Genomic DNA, 26456 nt, shown 5'->3' with positions numbered 1-26456 from the left:
ACACGCTTCCCCCGGTCCAGCGCCGGGGCCGGAGGTTTATCTCCGCAGCCGCCATCCGACGGACGCGGAACATCACTCGGGGCGGGACGCGCGCGGGGCCCAGAGGAGACCCGGGCAGAGCCGACCCCGCCCCTGAAGGGGCATTCCGCAGTGCAGGGCGCAAGGGCGCCGTCCACTCGCCGACCACTCTACCCCGGCCGTCCACTCGGGGCCCCGCCGCCCCGCCGCCCCGCCGCCCCGCCGCCCCGGGCCCGCACGTCCCGCTTTGTTCCCAGGGCGGGTTGTGGAAGGGCCGCTCGCGACCCGCCCTGCCGTTTCCCGGCAGCGCCCCCGGCAGCCCAGGGCACGAGCGCCTGCCCCGCCGCGCCCGGAGCGCGGGGTCGCGCACGATGTGGGGCGCGCACGAGAGGCGCCCGCCCGCGTTCCTGATTGGCCGCGCCGCGTGACGTCACGGGGAGCGCCCCGGCGGCCGCTGGGAGCCGGGGCCCGCGCGTGCGCAGACGCAGAGCGTTGAGCGGAGGGGGAGGTGGCCGGCCACTTCTCCCGCGTCCGCCATTTTGTTGCTGTGGCTTTCGGGAGCGGGCTGGGCGAAGCGGCGGCCCTGGCGGCGCGGCACTCCCGGAGGTCCGGTGCTTGGCATTGCCGCGGGGCTCGGTGCGGAGCGGCGGGAGCGCGGGACCGGCGCGCGGCGCGCCAGGAGTGACTGGAGCCTCCCCGGGCGGCCTCCGCCGCGCTCGGCTTCGCCGCCGCCACCCGGGCAGGGCCCGCTCTGCCGAGCCGGCTCCGTTGGTGAGGCGGCCCCGGAGCAGGCGGGCGGCGTGGAGGATGCTGCGGGCCCGCCGCCGGGAGGAAGGCGCGGGCTCGGCCCTGTAGACGCGCGGTGACCCGGAGGCCCGGCCCGGCCCGCAGCCGACGTCGGGCGGAGCGTCCAGCGCAAGCAGAGCAGCCGCCCGGCCGCACCATGTCCTCCGCCAGGTTCGACTCCTCGGACCGCTCCGCCTGGTACATGGGGCCGGTGTCTCGCCAGGAAGCGCAGACCCGGCTCCAGGGCCAGCGCCACGGCATGTTCCTGGTTCGCGACTCGTCCACCTGCCCCGGCGACTACGTGCTGTCCGTGTCCGAGAACTCGCGGGTGTCCCATTACATCATCAACTCGCTGCCCAACCGTCGCTTCAAGATCGGGGATCAGGAGTTCGACCACCTGCCGGCCCTGCTGGAGTTCTACAAGATCCACTACCTGGACACCACTACCCTCATCGAGCCGGCGCCCAGGTACGCGCGCGGTGCGGGTGCGGGACCGGTGCGGGGCGGGCGTGGGACCGGTTCCCCCCGTCCTGAACCACATGATTTTCCAGAAGGCCTTCGGAACGGAAGGTCCTGTCGGGATCTGGGTCGTGGAGTCGAGGGGTGCGTTTCAGACACGTCGGGCTGCGGGTGCCTAGTGAAATTCCACGCCTTTTGCCTTTTGTCACGCCCTCTGTTTAATTATGCGAGAGCAGGGTTTTGTTTTTGTTTTTTAAACCTTTTTGGGACCACAGACTTAGAGAACCTGCAGACAGCCGTGGCACCCACCCCCGTAAACAGCACGCACGCACACACAAGTTTGCACACCATTGAAGGTCTTGGACTCCCTGCTGCAGGCCTCTGAACTCCAGGTTAAGAACAACTGGAGTGCAGCCTTTGCAACACTCGACAGATGAAAATGGTTTAGCGTTTAGAAACAGATACCTGTAACTGTGACACATCATAAATACCCTGCCTGATGCCAAGTTTGAAATAAGTCAGGCACTTATTTTATAATACATTAACTACAAATATTTTTTAAAAAGGTGCTTTCGCTTCAACAAAGACTTTTTTTTTTTTTTTTTTTTTTTTTTTTTACAGTTTTCCCCCAAGCCGCACCATTAATAGGCTGGAAATCCATTTGGTTAAATTCCAAGGAGGAATAAGGCTAGAATGTTGCTAAAGGAAATTTCTGAATGACATTCAGTCTTAATTCCATCCTAGTTCAATTTCATTTGTGCTTTTTGTATTAAGTATAATGATTTATTACCTGTTTTAAAGTTAAGAACCCAGAGTGACGCTAAGCAGCAGGTATCCTCTTTTCATTTGATTATTTGCCTTAATGTTTTTGTTAGAGGTTTCTTTTATTTAAATGATGCCAAACTTGAGCTGAAGAAATTGCCTAGAATTAAAAATAAAAAATATTTCACTGCCTAGTTTATTTCTTAAACATTTATTTAACAAGGGCAGGGTGCTAATATAGATTCTTTGGGATAAGATGCTTCTGATTTTATAGATTGGCTGACAAGAGCTTTACTCTGAGCTTTAAATGTTAAAAGCTATTATAATTAATTAAGGAGCCCACTGGATGCTTAAGTTGCTTCTGTGGGATAGAAGTAGAGAAGAAACAAAGCCATGACAGTGTAATGACTGTAAGATTAACTACCGAACTAAATGGACTTTTAAAATGGAGAGAAAGTGATTATAAATCAAATACTGTATAACAAAGACCTAGACATCAAGAATCTGATTGGTGAAGCTTCCAGGTCCCCAAAGATGCTGGTAACTGGATTTAGCTGGAGCACAATAGAACTCCAGCATAAGGGGTTGGAGGGGATCTTAGAACCCACTGTAATGAGATTGGAAATATGTTTAAGTAAGTGTTTCCTAGCTTGTGAAGGTGAAGTCGGTCGTTGATTTCAAGCATTTATGAAGCCATGCTCTGCGCAATGCATCGTGCTTACTTCGAGGTGGCAGGTACTATAATTCAGCTGTTTCAGAAAGTGTGGGTGAAGGACTCAGTCCCCTTCTAGAGGGAGAAAAAGGAACATGCCTCAGTGGCTTCCTCTTCCCGCAGAACCGCCTCCAGACTTTCCATGCATGCGTGTCTTTAATGCGTGTCCTCACCCCCTCGCCCTCCCCTTAGTGCAGCCCCGCTGAGAGCCATCCCTGCACACCTGCTCACACCTTCCATACCTTTGCTCAGGCTGTGGGCAGCCCTGCCCCACCTGCTTCTCACCTGCTAAGATCTTCCTGGTTGTTCCAGGGCCTTCACCTGACCCTCCCCCTCGAGTTCAGCTTTAATTATTTCTCCTCCCCTGTGCCCTCTGCCCCAGGCATTTTGCTGTTATGTAGTTTCTCTTTTTCCGTGGCATCTTGGAGAACTGTCATAGTGCTGGCTGAATTCGATTCTGACTGGGTTTACTTCGTTATACTGGGTCTGAATTGTCTCTCCTGTCCCCAAAATTGATGGATTTGGTTTGATACGTGACTGGCCTGCTGAGGGCAAGCCTTGATCAAATGCAGGAATCACTGTGATGCTTTTTCATGCCCCAAACAGGATAAATTAAGTAGTTTAGTGTTTTAAGCATCAGAACAGCTCTTGCAGCCAGAGTTTCATGTCCCCTGGCTAATAGTTCTTTTTTGGGGGTTGGAGGGCAGTCTGTTTTGCTTAGCAAAAGGCCACAACTGTATGATGCAGAATTTAAGGACTGGTGCTCTAGTTTGACCTTTTTTAATTGGAACATTCCTTAGCTTTTAATTAACTTTTAATTTTATATTTTCATTCAAATAATAATAGAGAATTCTTCCCCAAGGATAGGTAAAGATGGGTGGCAGTCGTGCTTTCTCTATCAAGTAACTTAGATTTCAGTGGAGGAGACAGATTTAAGTGGAAAAATAAATGCAATCCTTAGAAGGTGTGTAAACACTCTGAAGGAAATAAACCTGGGCTGAGCAAGTAATAGAAGGTGGTGTGGTCAGAGGGTGTGCGCCTGCGGGAGGGCAGAGAGGCAATTCCACAGAGCCCTGAGGTGAGAAAGACAGCAGTGTGCTGGGGGTGTGGTTCTTGAAGACTGGGGTTTGGGGATAGGATGGGCAAAGTAAGGAAACTGGATTTTACTTAAAGCACTGGGGGTGCCAGGAAGAAGTTTGCAGCAGGGAGTGGCCTGGGGCTGTTACTGCAATCCAGGTCAGAGTGGTGGTGACTGATGGATTGGTGGAGGCCATGGGTCATAGTTCATGTAGGCATCACAGGGACTGGCTGACAGCTGTGGTTTCTGGGAGGTAGGTTGCTGGTGGGAGGGGTGGTGAGGAAGAGAGAGGCAGAGACTCGGATGACCTGGTGTTTTTGTAGCTGTCTGTCCTCCTGATTTACCTTATAAATTGCCTTTTGAGTTTGTGGTATTCATTCTTGTCTTAGATTTTAAGTTTAACCCCAGAAGGTATGTCAGTGGCTTTTGATTTTTGAATGACCCTAAGTGACTTGCTTTCTGCGTTTGGGTATAATTTCAATATTAAACATCATTTGATAAATTTGTTTTTGTCTCCATTTTATTTGACTATAAACATTTTTAAGATTCTGTTTATTAAGTTATAGTTAGCATTCAGGTGAGTGTTACTGTTTTTTTGCTTCTGCTTTAATAGAGGCTGTTTCCAGTTTAACAACAGAATGTTTCAGAAGGTTTCTGAGTGAATTTAGTTTAGGTATGAAATACACTTTCCCATAGTTTAGAAACTTGAAAGTGTGTTTTGCGTAGTTTGCTTTGCTTATTAAATTTCCCAGCTCTCAGTTATGTGGCTGTTTGGTGGCTAGTAGAGAAATCATGAGAAGTAAAAATTGAAAACTGAGGCAGGTTATCCTGTAGAGAAAATCTTGTGTTTTAGTTGGCAGTCATCGCATGCTACGTGGACTGGTAACGTGGACGTTGACTCAGCCATGCCTTCTGTGCACCTGAGGGTCTTCCTGGTTATTGACACTTACTGCACCTGCTACAGTCTCATGGCTGTGGGGGGATGCGCAGCCCTGAGGAGGGGCCAGCCCTGCGGAGACCAGAGGTGCCACAGGCAGCATGGTCACACCCCCCTGTCACAGCCACTGCCTGGATGTTAAAGGAACTTAAGTCTGGACTGGTAGAGTGAGGAATCAGGGAGAAGGATTAACAGTAATTTTAATTAGCATAGAATTGGGCACCGTGGGTCAACCTGTGGGTTTCTTCTTACCAGTAGCTTAAATCACCTAAATTCAGTGGAGGTGAGATACATAAACACTGACATTATGCTGGGGGCTGTTCCCGGGGCACAGAAGGTACTGGTAGCCATTTGATTTGTGGCTTTTCCTTTGTTTAAGACTCAAATTCAGAGAAGTTTTTATCTAAGAAAGAATTTTCCTTTTGATCTGAACAGTTGGACTGGATTATTTCTGTGGTTCCTTCAGGCTAAAATATTTTTGTTCTTTCTGATGAATAAAAGAGGCAGTGGTTTTAGTGGGAATTCAGGTTACCCTGGAGTCTGGGCTGAGATCATAACAAGTGAGGTGGGGCCACCAAGCGTGTGGCAGCTAGTCTGGAACGACGGTAAGCTCGGTGAGCGGTGCTGAGGTGGAGAGGCAGCCAGTGGACCCAGAGGCACACAGGGTCTCCCATCTGTAGAACAGATTTCTGCAGGGTCAGGGAATTGGAGTGGCAAGGCTTCTCTGTGTTTTCAGAAGGAACAAAAGGATGGAAACAGGAATGGCAACTGCTTCCCTGTGTCTTTGGCATTATAATTTTATTAGCTGCAATCTCAGTATATTTTGAGTTCTACCCTGTTTCAACACCTACTACTAGACTCAAGTCATAATGGAAGTGAACCGTGTTCTAGCCTTTGAGAAGCTCAGCATATTGAACAAAATAAAACAGAACACCATGGGAGCTTAAAAGCAAGGCTTGGAAGAGGAGGTGCTCTGAACTGACTCTGGAGGGATGAGAACAGGTATACGAGGGAGAAGAGATGGGACAGTGCCAGCGGGAGGGCCCAGGTCTGATCACAGGGGACAGTCCGAGAGCTGGGCAGGGAGGAGGGTGCCCAGTTGTAAAGGGGCCGTTGAAACGTTTTCAGAAGAGAATTGTCATGAATGGTTTTCCTTCTCAGAAGCTGTGGAACTGGTGGGGAGAGTCTGGGCTGTGGAACTGATGAAGGGCTGTCCCAGGAGGGCTGTGAGAAATTGAACTCAGGTCAGACGCACTGGGAATGTAAAGTGGAAACTGACACCCTGCTGGGCAGTCCTATTTGGGGAAGGGTGAGGTGTGGCTCCAAGGATGATGGAATGGTGCCTCTGATAGAATGGAGGAGAAAGGAGAGGGGGGATTGTCCTCAGCAGGAAGCCAGGTGGTGGTCAGCAGTGTGCTGAGTTTGCTGTCCAGAAGAGAGCTGGGTCTGAGCAGAGGCTGGGAGCTGGCGCAGAGGAAAGTCCTCGGGACAGAGTGGAGCCCGCGTGGGAGCAAGGGTCCTCGGTGTCCCATACCATTGAGTGGTAGAGAAGGGTCACCTACTTGAAGCACTATCAGTAGACGGGTGCTCAGCCAGTCTTCTTGGAATTGATTCTTTTACCATGTATTTTCCTTTCCAACTTTTTGTTGTGAAATCTTCCATGCATACACGAGAGTACATGTGTATGTGTCTATAATGAGGAAAACCTTCACGTCCATGTCCACATTACCCCCTTTAAAAAACTAGAACGTTACCAGCACCTTTGAAACTCTCCCACCAGAAGTTGGTTGTGTTGCTTTCTTAGCATGAACAGGAGATTGTGAGCTTAGAAGGTGTTAACACTGAAGTTTAAAGGAAATGTTTTGTCTGTGGTTTATACATGAAGGTGAGAATGCTTTTAATCAGAAGACACCAAGAGCCAGTCACCAGTTAGTCATCCCAGGCTTGCTGTTCCAGAGTGCCTGGACGGAGGCTGAGATAGGGAGAGGCATAGGTCTGGGGGGGGGGGGTGTGTTCGCATGTGTGTCTGTGTGCTGGTGCTATTTACAATCTCAATCATGGAACAGATTGCGAAATGATTGAGAAACAATGAATTGTTCCAGCTTTATGTTTCCTATTTCTTTGGGCAGTGGGGTCAAACGAAAACGTTAAGTATATCTGACTTGGCAATATCATAGTTTCATCTATGCAGTGGAACTGAGGTGTAATTTGCAGTGGATTTTGACGAATATAGGAGTGACAGAATGGGAGTGGGGGGCTTTTAAGTTATGTCAGGGATGTGGCCTGGAGATTTAGGGTATATTTGTGCATGTACAGAGGCAGGAAAGGAGCCCCAAGGACACTGGCAGTACAGAGTGGAGAAAGCGTAGGCTACCTTCCATCATTGTCAGGTTTGTGCACAGCCCTCACCAGTGAAGTGTTGAAATTGGAAGCGCGCCCTCCGCCTCTGACTCAGTGATCTCGACCAGGAAGCAGCCACCTTCCAGTGAAGAACTGGGCAGTAAACCCTTTAAGCTCTGTGGGCCATACAGTTGCTGTCACAACTGCTCAGCTCTGCCCTTGTAGTGCAGAAGCAGTCGCAGACGGTACTGTGATCTGATCAGATTTCATTCACAAAACCAGGTGGCAGGCCGGAGTTTGTGGATCCCTGGGCCAGACTCACGGGTAGTTTTTGTACAGTGTACTGGAGCTGAGAATGGTTATTACCTCTTTTTAAGGGTTATATAAAAAGAAGACTGGCAAAGACCACATGTAGCCCCCCAAGCCTACAGCATGTGGCAGCCCTTGACAGCAATCTGCCGCCATCTGGAGGGCCCCACCAGCCTGGTCCTGCTCTGTGCCTACAGAAACCAGCCCCAAGCCCAGAGCTCTGGGGTGGCTTGTCAGGAGTGATGGAGCCCATGGCCTCTGGTCTTTTTCTGATGTGGAACCAGACTACGTACAGAAACCTGTCTTCCAGAGTCTTCCAGCCTCACAGGGGCTAGTCTTTGGCTTTTGTGCATCACCCCCGTGTCTGTTCTCCTGACCCTTCAACAGCTCACCCCTTCCTCTGGACCCTGTTAGCCTCTGTCAGGCTAACATGAATTACCCTCTGTGCTCACGGTTGCCTTCTAGTCTCTGCCACTGCTAAGTCTGCAGTCTGGTGAACAGGAGCTTGGTGTGGATTCATGGTGTGTCCCAAGTTCTCAGTACACAGAGAGGCCAGTGGACACCTGGGTAAATGGATCTCACTAGTGTTTATCCCGTTGAAGCTGTCCTGGTGTCTTCACATCTGTGTAGAACTGACTGCTTTTCACTTCTCACTGCACACACAGTGAAATGACCGGCAGAGGAGGTCTGGGATGGAACCAACTGCACTGTTAGTAAAACACCTGAGATTTGTGTAGTATGACCCAGACTTTTTACAGAATCTCTCTGTGGCCTTTGAAATTGGAACAGGGGTATACTTTGGGGGAGTGAGGGTGCTGAGTCCCAGTGAGGACCTCTTGTGAACTTTCACACACATGGCATTAATTCTCCCACCCCAGAGAGACACAGGGGTGGCCCTGAGGCTGCCTAGTTCAGAGGTTGTCACCGAGGACTCCAGAGCCAGACTGCTGGTGCAGACCCAACCCTGCTTGGGCTTCCACGTCTGTCAGGTGGGGAGTATGTTACCTCCAGGATTGCTGTGAGGATTCGATGCTTTACCATCTGCCAGGAGTGCAGCCAGAGCCTGACGTCCATGTGCGTGTCAGCTCTTCCCTCCTTTTGAGGCTCGTGGTCTCTCTCCTTACAAATACTGATGCTCAGCAGTTTGCCCCTTGGTTTGTCAGGTTGTTAATAAGTAACAAGACCTTTGAGGTTGTAAATCAGGGTCCTGTTCAGCAAGGTATCCTGACTATGAAGCTGGTCATTTACATTAAAAAGATGTAAGTCTTGCCAAATTACAAAAACTGGCTTTTGGAGAGTAGTGTGGCACTATGTACCAAGGACCATGAAAATGTTCCTGTTCTACCTGGGAATGTAGGCGTTACAAAAATATAACAGGGACCATCTGCTCAAAAGAGTGTGTGACATTGATGATGATATAGAGAGAAAACCTGGCTAGAAACAGAGCTGGTTGCAGCACGCTTTGGGAGCAGCAGAGTGGGCAGATGCTGGACTGCCCCAGCAGAGCAAGACTAGGGCTGGGGGGAGTGGGACTGTAGTTCAGTTAGGGCAGGTCTGTGGGATTTTTTTTTCTCTTTTGTTTTCCTTTTTCTTGCTGAATGTTGTAACATGGTGACATTTCTAAAAGGAAACTTTTTTTTTAATTAAAATACTTAAACGTAGGAGATTGCTTTGTTATCTGAAATAACTTTCTAGATCATTAACAGGGAGAAAGAAACTGGCCATGGTCTAATTGAAGATAAAACAACTGTGGTCAGTGGTTAAACAGGCATATATCCTGTGCTGGCACACCCCCTTTGGGGCTGTTCTAGACCCAGGCTCTGGTAACGGTCCCGCAGGCCAAGTCACCCTGAAAGAGGTGAGGACTCTGGATGAAGCCCAGATGACTCTGATGTAGATTCTGTGCTTTCGAGGGGTGGAGGGAATGCTAATGGTAATAGTTTTTCTCAAAACTTAATGTATTTGCAACTTTTCAGGATATTTCTTAGATGAAGAGAGACCTTCTTTTGCAGGAGTGTTAGAGATGGGGTGTTGGGAAGAGCAGGGACCCCAGAGAACGTTCACCAGCATGCTGGCTGGGTCACGCTGGACCTGTGAGCACAGCAGAGGGGGTGATGTGAGGCTTGGATGGTGATTCCTGTACTGGATGCAATATGGGTTTATTTTTAATTTGGCAAGCATGTAATTCCTTTCCCGGTTTTTGTATTTTGAGGGACACGGAGGCCGTTGTCTTGGCTCTGGGTGCTTGGGAAGGCGAGCAGAACATGTGTGGTAGATTGGGACCAGGAGGAAGAGTGTGTGGTCGTGACAGGGCCCAAAGGAAGGCAGCAGCTGATCTTGCTGGAGATTTAAAATAAATTCAGGTGTCTGTATGTGTAAACAAAAGTTTCATGTAAAATAGAGATGGGGGTGGTGTGCTGTCCCTTGGGTGATTTTAAAAGTCTCATTCAGGATGTTAACTTCTCTGCATTACAAACTGCAGAGAGTAACAGTGTGACCCAGCCTCCTTGGTTACTGAGAACAGGAGAGGGGAGTAATCCATTCCAGAATTAAATGGCTTATTACAAGTTTGACCAGCATCCATGTAGAGGAAGAGTTCTCTCTTAGAATAATTCTCTTTCTCTCTGAAGGTATCCGAGCCCGCCGATGGGGTCTGTCTCCGCACCTAACCTGCCTACAGCAGAAGAAAATCTGGAGTATGTGCGGACTCTCTATGATTTTCCCGGGAATGATGCCGAAGACCTGCCCTTTAAAAAGGGTGAGATCCTGGTGATCATAGAGAAGCCGGAAGAGCAGTGGTGGAGTGCCCGGAACAAGGACGGCCGGGTCGGGATGATCCCCGTCCCCTATGTTGAGAAGCTCATGAGGCCTTCTCCGCACGGGAAGCATGGAAACAGGAATTCCAGCAGCTATGGCATCCCGGAGCCCGCTCACGCATATGCCCAGCCGCAGACCACGGCTCCTCTGCCTGCAGCTTCCAGCAGTCCTGGGGCCACCGTCAACCCTTTGCCATCCACACAGAATGGACCTGTCTTTGCAAAAGCAATCCAGAAACGAGTGCCCTGTGCTTATGACAAGACCGCCTTGGCCTTGGAGGTAAAGTCTGTGGAGGCTGGTTGTCGTCCTTTGACACTTAGCTTTCCCTCTTAGTTTTAATCTTGTTTTGCAAAGTAATAACTGCTCATTTAAGGTGAATTCATGGGATGAGCACTGGGTGATTTTGGAAGATGCACTGTGAGGTTTCCACGTAATTCATTATCCTTTCCTAGTCCCTGTTTCTCTCAAGTTAGCCTTCTTGCTGTTTTCTGCTCCCAAAGCCTTGGGCTTACTCTTAGAGTTGGTTTTCTTTCCAACAAGGAAAGGTGATGGTTGAGAAAGACCCATGACCTAAAGATGAAGTCAAGCCACAGATGGACACACAGCCACTGTCCAGGTCCGTATTTCTAACTCTGTGGTCAGTGAGGAGAAACATGAATAGATGTCATAGAATTTCTCTTTAGCTGGATAGGGGTTGATTTTTAAATGTCTCAGACCTTACTTATGTGAGATTTTGTAAATTATAATAGCTTGAAATAGAACTTGAACAAGAAAGTCCTGAAGAGCAGTGTTGAGGAACCAGAGTGGGGTGTAAATCACAGAAGGTAGAAGTTTGATGAGACGTTCTTTAAGCCCAGAGTGACTGTGTATGAGCACAGACCTCATGCTGGGTCTTGGGACAGAAGGATCTTCCGAAAAATAAGTAGATTCTGAAAATTCAAATTTTTAGAAGCACAGTCCCATAGATTTTTTTTGTGCTGTTATTTTTTATTGATGTATCAAGTGCATAAAGTGAGGTGAGCCCTAAACATTATTGTATTAGAATACAGGATTTAGTGCCACAGTTCCCCAGCTCCTTCATTCATTAATAACTTCTGAAAATGCTCTGTGAACCACATGCTGCAATGTAACCATCTCTGTGACATGATTCCAGTTTCATGCTCTCCCTCAGTGCATGCTTGTTAGAGAGGCTGTTCCCTGCTCCCCCTGAGGTCAGCGCAGGGCCCCTGAGTTTGGGAGGCGCCAGGGGCCGTGCTAGAGCCCCTAGCTTTGGAGCAGCCCTCCCACAGACATACAGCTATAGTTTCCATGTGTTTCACTGGTTATCCTCAGTTTTCTTTGGCCCAGGAGAAATATCCGAGTGACTACACCTGAAGGTTTGTTTTAGAGACCGAGGTGACTTCACCCTCTCGTGTTGGCCCTGAGAAGGGAATGAGGAGCAGCTGAAGCCTATGGCCAGAGCCAGGGAGGGCCAGGGGCTGTTACACTTCCCAGGGGATGAACAGGACGAAACAGAGGAAGCTGCCTCCACAGATCTGATCCAGGCCCGGCTGAGTAGGTCTTCTGGCTTTTGGGTCCATGCCTCAGCACCCTAAAGTAACTTGGGGTGTTCTGGGCATTAAATACCTTCCAGTTTGCGTAGTGGCTTCAGCCTTTGGGGGCGTTTCCACATCTGTGGTCTCCCCATGGAGTAGGTTGCTGGGATTCAGAGTTGGTGTGACTTGGCGTGTGTTAGGCAGCTGACCACTGGCACCACCAGGCTGAGGTCCTCAGGGGTTGAGGCTCCCAGTCCGAATTCCAAGCCCTGTAAAGGAAATCAGGAAGTGGGTTCTTACCCAAGCCAGGGTTTAAAGCCTCCCTCCGCTGATGACACCTGCCTGTTGACCTCTGGCTCTGACGTGTGCGTTTAGAACCCCCCACCTCCCGCATCAGAGTGAGCACAGAAGGGTAGTGGGGGGCCTCTGAGAGCTTGGTGTGGTGAATGGTCCAGAGATCAGGGCGTTAGACCTGGACGAGGAGAAAGAGCCCTGTGAGAGGAGTACATTTTAAGATAACCAGTGTGCTCGGCCATCACACAGCTCTTTAAGTCTCGGCTCTGAAGTTTGCCGGCTGTCAGTGAGGTCTCCATCCTGCACCTCCTCGCGACGCCAGCCCCCCTTTAAGCTGGTGAAAGATCTCAGGGATTCACCGAGAGTGGAAGGGGACCCAAGAAATAGACCTTTGCCAAGTTCCACTTCACGCTGTTTCTTATTTTGTGTGTCTAACTGAGGCTTTGGGCTCTGCTGGAAGTAAGTATTTTTGTGAATTATGTTATCTTCTAAGGCTGTTGCCTGTCTGATCTTGTTAAAAACAACTCTCTTGGGCCTGTTGCAATTAGGTTACCAGGAGAAGTGTTGAAATGAGAAAGGAGACAAATGGGGCGGAATGTGCCAGTAACCAAAGCTTCGTTCTCCCCCTTGAGATCGTGTTCCAGAGAGCAAGGGTGGCTTAGCTGAACTTCAGTTCCTGAATCATTTCACAAGTGTTTTATTTGTAAAACTTGATTTTCGAAAGAACAATTCTGCAAGTAAAGAGAGACTCTCCTCTCTTGCTCACCTCTTTTCAGGAAGGAGCTGACCTTGGGGTTTGGGCTGCAGGGGAAGCCTTGGTGCCTGAAGCCTCAGCCAGCAGGGCTCCCCAGGCCCTGGGAAGCAGGTCACATCCTGCCGGGATGTTCTCAGGTGGAGGGCGCAACATGGCCTCTCCCGAGGCAGATCGGCAGGTGGGGTGTTTAGAGCGAGGGCGCTGCTGTCGTGTGTTCTCTGACGCAGCAGGTGGGCAAGATGCAGATACGCAGTCCCATCCCCCTAGGCAGCTGTCCTACATTCTCTGAGCCGAAAAGGCACCCTGGCTCTGAGCTTTGATGTCTGTTCACTCATCATCCATTCATGCAACCAGCCTGTGAGGGTGCCTTGTAGGGTCCTGCTGTCGGGCTTTCCTTCCAACGACAGATGAGACACAGACACCGGCAGTGTGATTGGTAACAGAGAAAAGGAGGGAGTGAGGGTGGTCTGGGAAGACTTCCTGGAGGTGTTGACCCTTGAGCTGAATTTTGAAGGATGATTAGAAGTTAGCTAGGCGAAGCAAGGAAGGCATTCCTGGCAGAGGGAGGAGCTTGTGTGGACAAGACTGACGCCACTGTCGCTGCAGGTTGGTGAGGGCCAAGCATGTTGGGCACAGGGCAGCAGTGACAAGAGACAGAAGCCTGGGCAGTGAGCTTTGAGGTATCACCAAAGGGCTCAGCTGAGGAGATTCAAATTCTCTTGTGTGCCCTTCACTGAGGCGTGAAATCGCCAGTTTCTCACAACTGGATGGAGGTTCTGAAGTTTGCGGGCGGGCAGTTTGTTGATTGATTTTATGTAATTTAGAGCAAGTGCTTGAGTCTCCCTGCAGTAATGTGGCTCTCAAGCACTTGTGTTCAGCACACTTTCCTGGCTAGACAAGGAGGGAGGAAACTTAGTGCCCTCAGAGCTGTTCTGGCACTAGGGTGTCTGCTGTGTCCAGGTTCTTAGTGGAGCGGTCCCTGTAGTGCGGTCCCCGTGTTGGTGATACAAGGGAGGGTCTGTGGAGCAGGTGCTGAGGAGGAGCAGTGTCCGTTTCTCAGGTGCAGGTGAGGCTTGGAGTGACCTGGGCAGGGCTGGTGGAAATCAGGGACACCCTGCTCCTTTAGTCGTCTTTCTGGAGCTCAACTTGGTACCTCCAGAAACAGTCTCTCCTTCAGCAAATGTTTGTTGAGTGCCTGTTGTCAGGCAGGCATTGTTGCCGGAGTTTGGGGTGCAGACAGGGACGGCCCCTAATCTGTCCTTGTGGGTCTGGCACACGGCTCCTCCGGTGGGTGACTCTGGTAGCAAAGGCGTCATTCCCTGCTGGCAGCCGGCCACCTCCATCCCCTCCTGTGTCTGCTGCACCAGTGTCTGGACCTCAGCGTGGCCCTGGTGGTGTCTCTCTTGAGCTTTCTTGTTTGCTTTTGTTTTGTTTTGTTTGGGGGTTTTCCTGGTCTTATCCCACCTGTACACTCCTGGTCTTTTACCGTCCTGGTTGTGTCACGTAGCATGCAGGTCACCCTTCAGTCTCACGTGACTGCAGACTTCATAAAGGCGCCATCCACACCCCACCGCAGCCTCTCCTGCCCCACGTCTCTACCTGAAACAAGACAATGAGGTTGGTCTGGGTGACTCGACTTGGTTGAGCCCATGCTGCCTCCAGATACCCACTTCCCATTCCAAATCCTCATAAGCCATCCTTCTGCTAATTGCATGCAGAATTTTGAAGTTTGATTTCAGGCTCACCTTTTACATTTTATAGAAATTGCTGTCATCCCTGTTAGAACAAAAACCGTGAGACTTGAGTCTTGGGTCTGCCAGTGTGCTGTGATGTAATGCTTTGTGTCAGGTGACCAGCACTGACTCTTACTCCTGCCGCCAGTGTGTTTGGTCAGTCCTTGGACACCTGTCCCCATCAGCATGAGGACATCCTTCATCTCTGCTCAGGGTCCTGCTCTAGAGACTTGCTGGTCATCCCCACTGTGGGCGTCTGCAGTTGCATCATTGAGATTTCTCCTTGGGTTGTCCACTCCCCAGTCGTGCTGAGACCCCAGTCATTGGGTTGCATCTGGTCTCAGAATCTTTTGAATTGGCTTCCCTAAGGCCCACAGAATTCCTTTACTGGCTGGCCTAGAATTCCCAGATTTCTGCTTCCACCAGAAACTAACTTTGCTTTGTTGGTTAGAATTGAATTCACATCAGCAGTTTCTTCATCATTACTTCCACTTACTGAGAGGAAGCTGTCTGCCAAGCAGCCCGAGGTTTCCCTAGTGCTGCCTGTGTTTTTAAGCTCTCCAGGATCGTCTGCGAGTTCCTCTGACTGGAACTTTATGCTCCCAGTGACGTGGGGTCTGCACAGAGGTCTGTCCAGGGCCATAGAGCCTCCCAGCATAGGGGCCTACTCTGTCTCCCGCCCCCACTCCCCTTCTCACCAAGGCCCGTCAGAGACCCACAAGCTAACACTTACCTTCTTAAATGAAGGACTTTTCATCAGGGCCGCTGGCTTCTCCTTCCCCCTTCTGTCATGACAGGTCACTTGTCCCAAACAGCATCCAGTTTTAGGAATTTGATTTACCTACGTCTTCTGTGCCAGAAGTAACGTTTTTTTTTTCCTTCTGGCATTCTTACTGGGTTTTCATTAGAGAAGATCATTCTTGAAAGAATTTTGTTCCTCTTTCTTAATATGTAAATTGGGTGGGAATACCATGAAATTGAGGACCTAGTGTGGTTCAGGCAAGGCTTGTCCCAATCTGGTCCTTACCCTGAACTCAGTCTTCTGTATGTGGTAATAGCTGGGGGTAAGAAGAGCTGGCAGCGGGGGGGCTTCACAGAGAGAGTTTTATTTTATTTCTTCTTTTTTTTTTTTTTTTCAATTGAAGTACAGTTGATTTACAGTGTTGTGTTAGTTTCTGGTGTGCAGCAGAATGATTCAGTTATGCCTGTATTTTTCGTATTTTTATTTTTCATATTTTTATTATAGGTTATTACAAGATATTGAATATAGTTCCTTGTGCTATGCAGTAGGAGCTTGTTTTTATCTATTCTGTCTATAGTAAGTAGTTTGTATCTGCTAATCCCAAACTCCTAGTTTATCCTTCCCCCTTTTCCCCCCTGGTAACCATAAACTTATTTTCTATGTCTGAGTCTGTTTCTGTTTTGTAAATAAATTCATTTGTGTCGTATTTTAGATTTCACATGTAAGTAATATCATCCAATGTTTGTCTTTCTGTCTGACTTAGTCCACTCAGTAGGATAATTTCCAGGTCTATCCATCTTGCTGCAAATGGCATTATTTCATCTTTTTTTTTGTACATAGCTAAGTAGTACTCCACTGTATATGTGTGTATATGTGTGTGTGTGTGTGTGTGTGTGTGTGTGCGCGTGTGTGCATGTATATATATGTGCCACATCTTCTCTATCCAGTCATCTGTTGATGGACACTTGGGTTGCTTACAGGTCTTGGCTATTGTAAATAGTGCTGCTGTGAACGCTGGGGTGCATGTATCTTTTCAAATTAGAATTCTCCCTGGCTCTAGGGAGTGGGATTGCTGGTTCATAGGGTAATCTGTTTTCAGTTTTTTAAGGAATCTCCATGCTGTTTTCCATAGTGACTGCACCAAACTACATTCCTACTGAACAGTGTAGGGGGAGGTCCCTTTTCTCCACAGCCTCTCCAGCATTTATTGTTTGTGGACTTCATAATGATGGCCGTTTTGATGGATGTGAGGTGATACTGTAGTTTTGATTTGCATTTCCACAGAGAGTACTTAGTTAATCCTCGCAACTGCACCATTTAATGCCCATAGAACTTGAGGTTTGTGTCACTTGCTGACAGTCTCACCGTCAGTGTGTGGCAGGACTAGGGCTCAGCCCACGGTCTTTCTTTAAGCAGCTTTATTGAGATACAATTAACATACACAGTTTACACACTTAAGTGAACAACTCAGTGGTCTTTGGTGCGTTACATTATTCACTTTTTTAAAATTGTGATGAAATATGCACAACGGAATTTGCCATTGTTAAGTGCGCAGTTCAGTGGCATTAATTGCATTCAGTGTGGTGCAACCATTACCACTATCTGTTTCCAGAATTTTTTCATCACTGCAAACAGAAACTAAGCATGAAGCAGGGACACCTCAGTCCCTTCTTCTGGGGCCCCAGTGACTCTAGTTTACCTTTCCCTTGTGTGGCTCTCCCTGCCCTTGATGCCCCCGTAGATGGCATCATCCCACATCTGTCCTTTGGGTCTGGCTTGTTTCACTTCGCATAGCGTTTTAAGGTTCTTGCGTGTTGGAGTGTATATCTTCATTCTTTTCCCATCGTATGTATACACCACATTTTGTTACCTGTTCATTTGGTAACGGTCACTAAGGTATTTCCACCTTTTGGTTATTGAGGAGTGTTACGAACATTTGTATACAAGTTTTTGTTTGAATACCTGTTTTTAATTCTTTTCAGTATATGCCTGACATATTGTGGTAGCTGTCTGTTTAACTTGAGGTCAGCCAAACCGCTTTCCACCGTGGCTGCACCGTTTTACTGTCCCACACGCAGCGCACAGGGTTCCGGTTCTCCATACTGTCACCAGCACCTGTTATTTGCCCTTTTTTTTAATTATAATCATCCTGCTGGCTATGAAGTGGAAGCTTGTGCGTTTAATTTGCATTTTCATAATTGCGTCTTGACCATTTTATATCGTCTTTGGGAAAATGACTGGTGGTGGTCGTACATGGGATTTTGCTTTGTTTTATGTCTTTTTTGGGTTACGGACCTCTTTGAGAATCTGGAGAACGCCATAGAGTCTTTCTCCAGGAAAACGGCATACAGTAATGTAGTTACACCCAGTTCTGCGTGTGCTTTCAGGATGTTCTCCAGGATCTGAGACCCATTTGTGTCACCCAAGTTAGGACTTACGGGTCCAGGGTTTCCTAGTGTGCTTCTGGCCTTGTTTGAGTGCATCTGAGAGTGTCAGTACGGGCACTGAAGATGGTTGGGGAGCAGGAAGCTGCGTGGCTCCCAGGACGTGGGCTGCTCCTTGACCCGGGTGCCAGAGGGTGGGCAATAGGTTATTTCCAGAGCCCCAGCCCACACGCTGGACGAGCAGAGCTGTAGGACACATTGCCAGCGCCAGGGAATGTCCCTCTTGCTCTTTACTCTTGAGTGCTCCTCACCAGACATGAAGAGTGGGACTGAGCGGTGCCCGCCGGTGTGTGCCTGATGGCAGTTACAGCGTGCACACCTCAGCCTGTTGGCAGGCCTTACCGCGATGAGGACTGTCATGGGATGACAGTAAAGACAGGGCGTGAAGAATGTCCCTGACCTGTTGATAGTGTCAGCCACATCTTCCAGGCCTAGGGTGATCCTTGAACCCAGTTTATACTCAGCCATTTCAAGATCAATCTGCCGTCCCAAGTGAGGGCTGCTCTGGGCACAGTCCTTCTCCCAGGAAGCCAGAGAAGGGGCCTAGGACCAGGATTGAGAGCCACATGGCTGCAAAGCTCCTGGCCGTTTAGGGTCTGAGTCCGGGCACTCTTCAGGAGAGTCATGGAATGAGCTGGGCCACAGCCAGGCCCAAAAGTGTGGGTGGCAGGAGGCATGACAGGGCTGGGGTGTGCCTGTAGACATAGAAAACAGCATGAGGAGGGGTGGGCTATGCTCTGACACTTGGGACTCCTGAAAGGCCAGGAAGGCCTTCCCGGTCAAGTGGCCACCTGGAGTCTCCCAGCCCTCCTCCCTCCAGGTTCTGCTGGTCAGGGTTCCCACAGGCGGAGCAGGAGTTCTCACACTGTTTTTGTCCTCTACAAAAACAGCCATTTGTGGAGTATCTGCCTCGTCTGGACGGTGGATTATTGACTGACTGTCTCACAGTGGAGACAGGCTTCGTTGAGGTTAGGACTGCAGTGGGTATGCAGCAGATCTTCCTGGACTGATCCAGGAGGATCATGCAGAGAGTGTGCCAGGAAGACCGCCAGGGGGTGGGTGTTGATGTTTGGGCAGTTTCCAGCGTCGGCCCTGTTCTCTGTGTCCTCCCACTTTCATCCCCAGCTGCTCAGGACCGTCACAGTAAGTTAGGACTCCCGTTTCCAGGCTGCCCTCATCCTCTCTCCTGCAAGGCATCCTTCCCATCCCCTCGTCCTTGCTGAGAGGACCCTCACTCCTGACTCCTGCAAACCCCCGTTAGTACAGAGCTTCTCCCTGCTGATTCCACTACTTCCCCGAGGCCAGGGGCCAGCCTGGCGGGGGCAGGAGCGTGGGGCCGGGGGCTGGGTTCTGTCCGGGAACCTCAGCTCCAGTAACAGCTACCATTTACTTTGCTGGGTGTTCTGGTTAACAGTTCCACATAGTACTTCCTTTAATTATTGCAAGAACCTTTCAGAGTCAGAAGGAAGCTGAGACTTGGACAACCCCAGCAGTGTGTCACAGACACTGAAGGTGGCAGAAGCAGGCATCCGTCCAGCCCTGCCCCGCTCCGAGGTCCCCAGCGTGCATCAGCACACCCCTCTTCTCAGCAGGCAGACGAGACTGCTTACATCCTGCTGTGGTAGCTCTTAGCTCTTAGCTGTAGATCGGTCTGGTGTTCGAGTTGTGGCCAGTGCACAGCAGAGAACCTAGCTGTCTGCAGGGCCACCACCTGGAGACCCATCCTGCTCATCGTCTGCACGTGCAGCTTTATGAGGGGCTTGTACGGGGTCTTGGGTTGTCCTTAAAGCTTGTTTGACTGTGGTCAGGATTGCTTATGTTTCTTCAACTGAGAAACAAGAGCAGAGGTCAGGTTTCTTAGGACCAACTTGGCGATTCTGGGCAGTAGCCTGGAATGTGATTTCATTTTAAGATGTGCAAGTGGTATAATTGGGTTTCCAGAACATCACGTCCTTGGATCTGTCATGTACTCGGTAGCTGGGAGAAGGAAGCCATGTGATTGCAGGGGGGGCAGAGAAGCATGAAATGAGGTGGGAGCCCCATGAGGCGGTGTTGGAGATAGGGTTTGGTTGCTGTTCCCATGCGGAGAGGAGGTGTTGGGCTGAAGAGCAGAGCGTGACCCAGTTCTGTGTGTGTTTTGACGAGGTCTGTCTCTGCTGTCCTTGGGCCCTGGTGCTTGTCACTTCTGTCCCCAGAACCTTGCTGCTCTGCTGTGCTCTGCCATCTGTCTCCAGGGACATCAGCCTGTAGCTTTTTCTCCTTTCCCTGATTCTGCAGACTTCTCTGAAAAGTCATTTACAAGAGACGTGTCACGAGGAGTGCAGAAAGAGCAAAGCACTCTCCCTCTCTCAGAGATGCTGTCAGGGTGTGGAGGGGGCTCCTGGCCTCCTGACCTCACAGAGCTTTGCTCTCCGAAGATGCCAGATAGGAAGTACCCATCCGGCAGGTGGTTTGCAGAATGTCACCAAAAAGAGGGGCAGAGCAGCAGGGAGCGAGAGGGAGATGACATCTCGCATTGCGGATGCTGCTGAGCATCCAAGGTAGAGGACCAGACGGGCCATTGACCTGGACCTCCAGAGTCTTTGGTGAAATGGTGGAGCAGGTGTCAGGATGGCAGTCAGGATCTGGCTGAGGGAGAGGAGGGCTTGGAGATTGGGCTGAAGGGCTGGGCTGGCAGAGCCAGGCAGTGAGAGGCTGCAGGGACCCAGAGGTGGGGGCCTTTGCAGGAGGTCAGGGCTTGTTCCTGGACCCCAGACAGGAGAGACTCATTCACCTAAGATGTGGGAAAGGCTGCCCATGACCAGGTTCTCAAGAAGATTGTCACATGTCAGCCAAAGCTAAACATGTGAGGCAAAATTCATGCTCTCTGGGCCTCTGGTGTCCAGTTGAAAATAGAGAGGTCGCAGGGTAAAAGACAGTTCCCAAAGTATTTCCTGTAGGGCATTAAATGAATGGGGTAAATAAGAACGTTGATCCTGAGGAGAAACCATTGATCCTGACACTGTTGGCCCAAACTGCATCACTTCTTTTAGTCTGTTATTCTTGCCTTAGTCTAGGGGAGGGGGGTAGTTTTTGTTTTGTTTTGTTTTTAAACATTGGTCAGAGTCGGATCTGGCTCTGAGTGCAGGCCTGCCTAGGGCTGCCCAGGTACCCTCAGGCCGTCGCCCCCATGTAGATCCCACCTGGGTGTTAGCTCACCTGGTCCCTCCCGTCCTCAGCAGTCTCTATAGGAACACACCTACACACCCTCTTCCTGTCCTGGCCTTTTCGGGTGTTTATTTTAATACACTGATCATATTGTATTTTCTGTAAGTTAATTTGGAATGATGCCAGTAGTTTTATATCTGAGTTTTCATTTCTTTCCTACTTCATTGTTTTAAAAATAAAGACGGATAGGGGAGGGTGTAGCTCAAGTGGCAGAGTGCGTGCTTAGCATCCACAAGGTCCTGGGTTCAATCCCCAGTACCTCCTCTACAAAAAATAATAAATAAACCTAATTCTCACCCAGAAACAAAAAATAAATTAATTAAAAATAAAATAAAGATAAGTAGTCATTGTCTTAGGTGAAAAGGAAATGAGGAAAGAATATGATCATATGTTGGAAAGAGAGGCTGGCCAGTGACACTGCCCACATCGGTGGCCTCACTGTGCTCCAAACACCAGACGGCAGGATCCAGCACCGAAGATTATAGAGGCCGCGGGTCTCGGGGAGTTGTGGGGGTGGGGGTTGAGGGGTCCAGCTGCAGAGCCTGGGTTTGTAGCATCCCAGGAGCTCCTGCTTGCAGAGGATTCTCTCTGCTCTCTTAAGCCTGATCTTAATTTTGTGTTAAATGTTTCATTATCATGTCCTAAGTTTGTGCTTAAATTTTTTTTAATGGAATAAGACAATCAGATTAGGCACAAATCATGATTCCAGATTTCCACTGATTTCAGCTTCCAGCTTTGTGATTTCTGCAAACTCTCTCCTGTAACTCAAGATTCTCATTTGCAGTAGAGCTTTCCTTATATCATACCTGAAAAATGTCTTCACTAGAAACAAATATGATTATAATTTGAGTTTTCCTGTTTTGTGACTTTTGTGTATAGATAAAGGAAATCCAAATTATAAAATTAAATCATTGGTGCACTAAAAGAATATGATTTTTTTCTTAATTATCAAACATTTGTGTGAATATCCTAGTCTTGAATAAGAGAGACATTTTTCTTTTTGCCATCTGTGAATAAAAACATTGTTACTCGGAGAAGGGAGTAGTGCTTGAACTCCAAGCACTAATTGTAAAACAATGTGTATTTTAGAAGACTACTAATGACATTTTAAAACTTCATTCTTGTATTAAATCAATTTATTCTCTCCCCTAAATTTTTATTTCCTTTTAACGCAAAACTAGAGAAAACTTGTCTTTTCAGTGGTAGTTTTAAATTTTAATATTTTTAAAGTTGAGATTTACAAGAATTACTTTAAAAGGCATGGGGGAGCAGTCAGCTATTGTAATGGGAAGAAAACATTGGAAATAACATAAGTGATAGATACGGTCTTGTGTTAACCCCCAGCATCCGGCTCATTTCTGAATGTACTTCGTTGCAGGTGGTGAGAGGGGCCTCTTACCCTTTCCCTTGCCGTCGGGGGGCCTTCAGTCAGACGGGCCGGGCAGGAGGGTTATTCCGAGGAGAGTGGCCACAGAGGCTGCTCGCAGGGCAGCACGCTTGACTGTGCTTTCAATTAGAACTGTTGTACAAGTTTAATAAATTGGGGTCCCTGTCTGACATTTGCTGGACCCTTAAAACACCTCTTTAGAGTTCTGTTGGTCTCCAGGCAATTTGAAAACCATGCCCAAGTTAGAATCCCTGCCCCTCCTCGGTGAGCAGAGGCAGCCTTGACCAGTACCTGTCCTCTGGCAGCGGGTGAATTCCTACTACCCTGTGGTTCAGAGTCAGCCCAAAAAGATGTTCAGAACTGGGCTTCCTTCCCCCAGCGACTGCCCTGCGGAGGGAACATCAGGCCAAGGAGGCGGCTGAACGTGTATGGCTGTGCTGGCACTTTTCTGATGCACCTTTCTGTGTGAGTGAACTGCTCCTGTGAGCCAGGTGTTCATTCTGTCCCATACGAGTCAGTAGCCAGTTCAGAAAAAGGAAGAGCTGTGCTCTGCTCAGAAGCTGAGCGGTACCCGGGCGTGTGGGTGGTGCTGTGTATCTTTGGCATGGCCTGAGTCTAAGTTTGAGCACTGAGAAAAGTGAGTGAGTCCTAAGAACAAAAGGTGTCGGTTCCTCTGCGTGGGACAGTTTGGGTGATTTAGTTTTCGGAGAAATTGGTGACTTTGGCTTCTTCCTCCCCCTTCCAGGTTGGTGATATCGTCAAGGTCACGCGGATGAACATCAACGGCCAGTGGGAGGGCGAGGTGAATGGGCGCAAGGGGCTCTTCCCCTTCACGCACGTCAAGATCATCGACCCTCAGAACCCAGACGAGAACGAGTGATGGCTGCTGCCCTGTGCTTGCTGCTCGGTCGTCCTGCGCGGAGTGTCTCCTTGGACGTGGGAGAGCGTCCTCTGGGCAGGTCACACGCGCTACCGACGTCCAGCTCCTGCAGTGGGCAGTCTCACACACATTGGAATGCTCTCAGTGGCTGCCCGGCATTTGTATCATAGTCGTGTTGTCAAAGAGTAGCCGACCTTAGAGTTCTTTGGATCATAAACTGGAAACCCTGGTGGAGGCACACACGTGGGGGACTTGGTGGGGCTGGGGCTTCCTTCTGGTCAGTGCCCTGCCTGTCCCGAGGCCTGACTGCGGGTCCCAGGGAGCTTGAGCCCACGCAAGGCATTGTTGGCTGTGAGCACAGAGCCAGGCCAGCTGCCAGTGTGGTTTTCCTGGAAGAGCAGAGGAAGTGAACCTTAAAGAAGAGGGAATTCTGCCCTAGACTCCCCAAATCTGGCTTTTCTTTTTTTTCTTTCCTTTTTTCTTTCTTGCTTGGTTTGGTTTTGGAAGACTTAATTAATGAGAACTGTGTGTTCTGAGCAGGTTTTTAAGTAGCAGATTAGGTTTTTGTGATGTTATAAGGGGTGGCCTGTGCCTCTGAGCCTCTCACCTGGAGCCGCCACGACGAGAGCACGAGAGAAACAGCCCTGAAGGGGGCCTGTACCGCCCAAATCACAGACAACAGCAACAGAGACCGGCTGTGTGCACAGCTCTTGGATTGCGTTGTCCCCAGAGGCTCCAGGGCCAGGGTGACTTGCCTTGTTGGCCAGTGACATGCGGAGCACGGGGCCGGCGCTCTGTCCAGCCTTTCAGTGACTGCAGCCCTTTGCAGTATAGGACCTCGGGTTCTTTGCAGTGGAGGTAAAGTGAATCTTCCAGTTCCGCTTACTGAGGCCCAGTCCTCAGGCTCACCAGGTTCCCTTGGAGACACTGCTGCCACTGCTCCTGGTCCCTGAGCCCGCAGCTCTTGCAGGAAAAGGAAACTGGTTGACGCGTTTGGTGTCTGTTGTTTCCCACGTCACGTGCATCATTAACCATTTAGCAACATGGTGTCAGCAGTTTCCGTTGGCTGAACTGAGGCCTAATCACACCAGCCGGCTAGCACAAGTGTGTGATCGGGCCTGCGTCCACAGCGCAGAGCAGACTGGAGTTCTGGAACTCCTCCCTCCTGGACACTGGTGAAGACAGGCCTCAGCTCAGAATGAGTGTAGCAGACCTAGACGTGTAGCAGCAGCCTAATAATTAGTAACTGTCACTCAGCATTGGCTGTAACCGCGTTCTGGCTCCCAGGGGTCTTAGGGTTTAGGATTAGAGCAATTATTCTGGTGATAGAACCAGCAGGACAACCAGTTTTCAATTTCTCCCTTTATTTTAATTGAACTGTAATTGATTCCCAACGTTGTTTCAACGTTGAGTTTCTCTTTAATCAGATGTTCCATCACATAGGTCGCCACATTAAAGAGCCTTGAGAGTGTTCTGTGACAAAGTCAGTGGTCAGTTGGAAAAAATATCCCTGTCCGTCTACAGTTTTCCTGAAAGAGGCTCCTCCACAGGCTCTTCCTGACTAGTGAGAACCGTGCCACCTCCTGTTGCAAGGGTGCCCCGCAACGAGGGGCACATGTGTGGTGAGGCCACACGGTGCCTGGAAGCACCGCTCGCCCTGGGGCCCGTGGCCCACTACCCTAGGGCCCCTTGCGGCTGCGGAGCATGTCCCTGCCCAGAGTACAGACCCAGGCCTGAGAGCCACATCCAGCTAAGTGACTTGGGCCTTTCAAGGACAGCAGTCAGCTTTGAGTACGAGGGGTTTCTGGCTGTTTTGGAAAGCAGGGCTTCCTTTCAGCCACGTCTGCTGACGGTCAGTAGCAGGACCCGGCCCACGTGGGTCACTTCAGAATCAGACCTCCGCACATCTAGGCTGGCTCCGTGCAGCTCTGCGCAGTGCCTCAGCCGTGCACCCCTCGAGGACGCCCAGGAGATGAGATCAGAGCCCGGAGGAGGGGAGCCTCAACTCCGAGTTCTCCAGACGTGTGCCAAAACTAGCACCTTTCTGACTTAGAACCTTACTAGTTTCTAATGAGGCGGGGAAGTTCTTCTTTTCACACTAAATACACAAAAAGCGGTACCCCGCCCCGGCTTGGGCCTGGGCTCCCTGGCCGTCTGGGAAGCCTGCTTAGGGAGTGCTTCGAAGCCCCAGGGGCACCACCTACCTGCCTGGGGGGCTGCCTCTCTGGGGCTGTTCATTACTACTTGCTCTGCTCACTGTGTCACTTAAGAGCATACATGGGTGTTAAATTAACACACTTGGGAAGAGAGCGGATCATGTACTGAAGGGCATTGATAGTCTAACGGGAAACTTACCTATGCTGGGAAGGATCTCTGACCCAGGAGTAGTCCTTGTCACCTCTGCCCGGGCAGGGCCACCTGACGAAAGTTACTCAAGAGGAGGATGCATGGGCTGGCTGCCACCTGATGACTGTCACCCAGACAGATGCCTCCTGCGCTTGTGGTCGGGAGCCTGCATGGAGGGCGGGGCAGCTGCCCACTGGGAGCCCGCGTGCCCGGCCCCGCACTGGCTTCTCCTGCAGCTGTTTACAGGCAAGGCGGGCCAGGACCCACGGCCGCTGCTCTTGTGGTGTTTGCTCAGAGGAACATGAACATTTTATTTTTGAAAAGGGATGATGTGTTTTTGTGCCAGGTGTTTATAATTTAATCTTTTAATAATATTATGTTCATTAACCTCTTAAACTGAGTGGAATCTGAATTGTTTTAACGCCGTACCTAAGACTGATGCTTTCTGTGGCCACCACTGAGCTCCCTCAGCCCCCACCCTCTGGGACCGGCGGCCCTTGGTCCCGTCACTGCTGTGGGTGTGCCCTACGGAGTGAGAGGACAGTCCTCTGAGGCGGGGTCCTTGTCTGCGGGGGGATGGTGGCCTTGCCTCTCAACGGTCTTCACTGTGTGTTTTAAGATGATAACAACACAACACAAAACTCCTTTGACCTGTAACTTAAAAATCATAAATTTCAGGCAATATTTTCTGTGTAAGCTTTTAAAATTATTTTTGGGGATCATAGCTTGTTTTATTTTGTGCTATAAAATTAACAGTATTAAATGACTTATATTCTTAGAATATATGGAGTGTCTTTTCTTGCCAGATCAGTGCCTTTTTATTTTTGTATTCCATTTTACGTTTCTGGTCCCGGCGTCAGACCCTTGTTCCCATGGCCTGTTTGTACGTTGTCTCAATAAAACTTGCATCAGCTGG

General features: G+C 49.8%; 1 protein-coding gene across 1 annotated transcript; it reads left to right on the top strand.

Annotated features, from left to right (window-relative positions):
- The first annotated feature begins 530 nt into the window (after nt 1-530).
- On the top strand, nt 531-26456 carry CRKL (CRK like proto-oncogene, adaptor protein). Its single transcript, XM_006177055.3, has 3 exons — nt 531-1272; nt 10032-10497; nt 23060-26456. Exons 1-3 carry the CDS (start codon nt 962-964, stop codon nt 23192-23194), a joined length of 912 nt encoding a protein of 303 aa, XP_006177117.2. The 5' UTR covers nt 531-961; the 3' UTR covers nt 23195-26456.

This window comes from Camelus ferus, chromosome 32 (assembly GCF_009834535.1).
Source record: "Camelus ferus isolate YT-003-E chromosome 32, BCGSAC_Cfer_1.0, whole genome shotgun sequence".
Lineage (NCBI taxonomy): Eukaryota > Metazoa > Chordata > Mammalia > Artiodactyla > Camelidae > Camelus > Camelus ferus.
The sequence above is the reverse complement of the archived record's forward strand: the minus strand, read 5'-3'. Positions and strand labels throughout refer to the sequence as shown.

Coding starts and splice junctions, on each gene's coding strand:
- CRKL (XM_006177055.3), top strand. CDS start 962: ATGTCCTCCGCCAGGTTCGACTCCTCGGACCGCTCCGCCTGGTACATG. Junction 1,273..10,031: donor CTCATCGAGCCGGCGCCCAG/GTACGCGCGCGG, acceptor TTCTCTCTGAAG/GTATCCGAGCCCGCCGATGG. Junction 10,498..23,059: donor AGACCGCCTTGGCCTTGGAG/GTAAAGTCTGTG, acceptor TCCCCCTTCCAG/GTTGGTGATATCGTCAAGGT.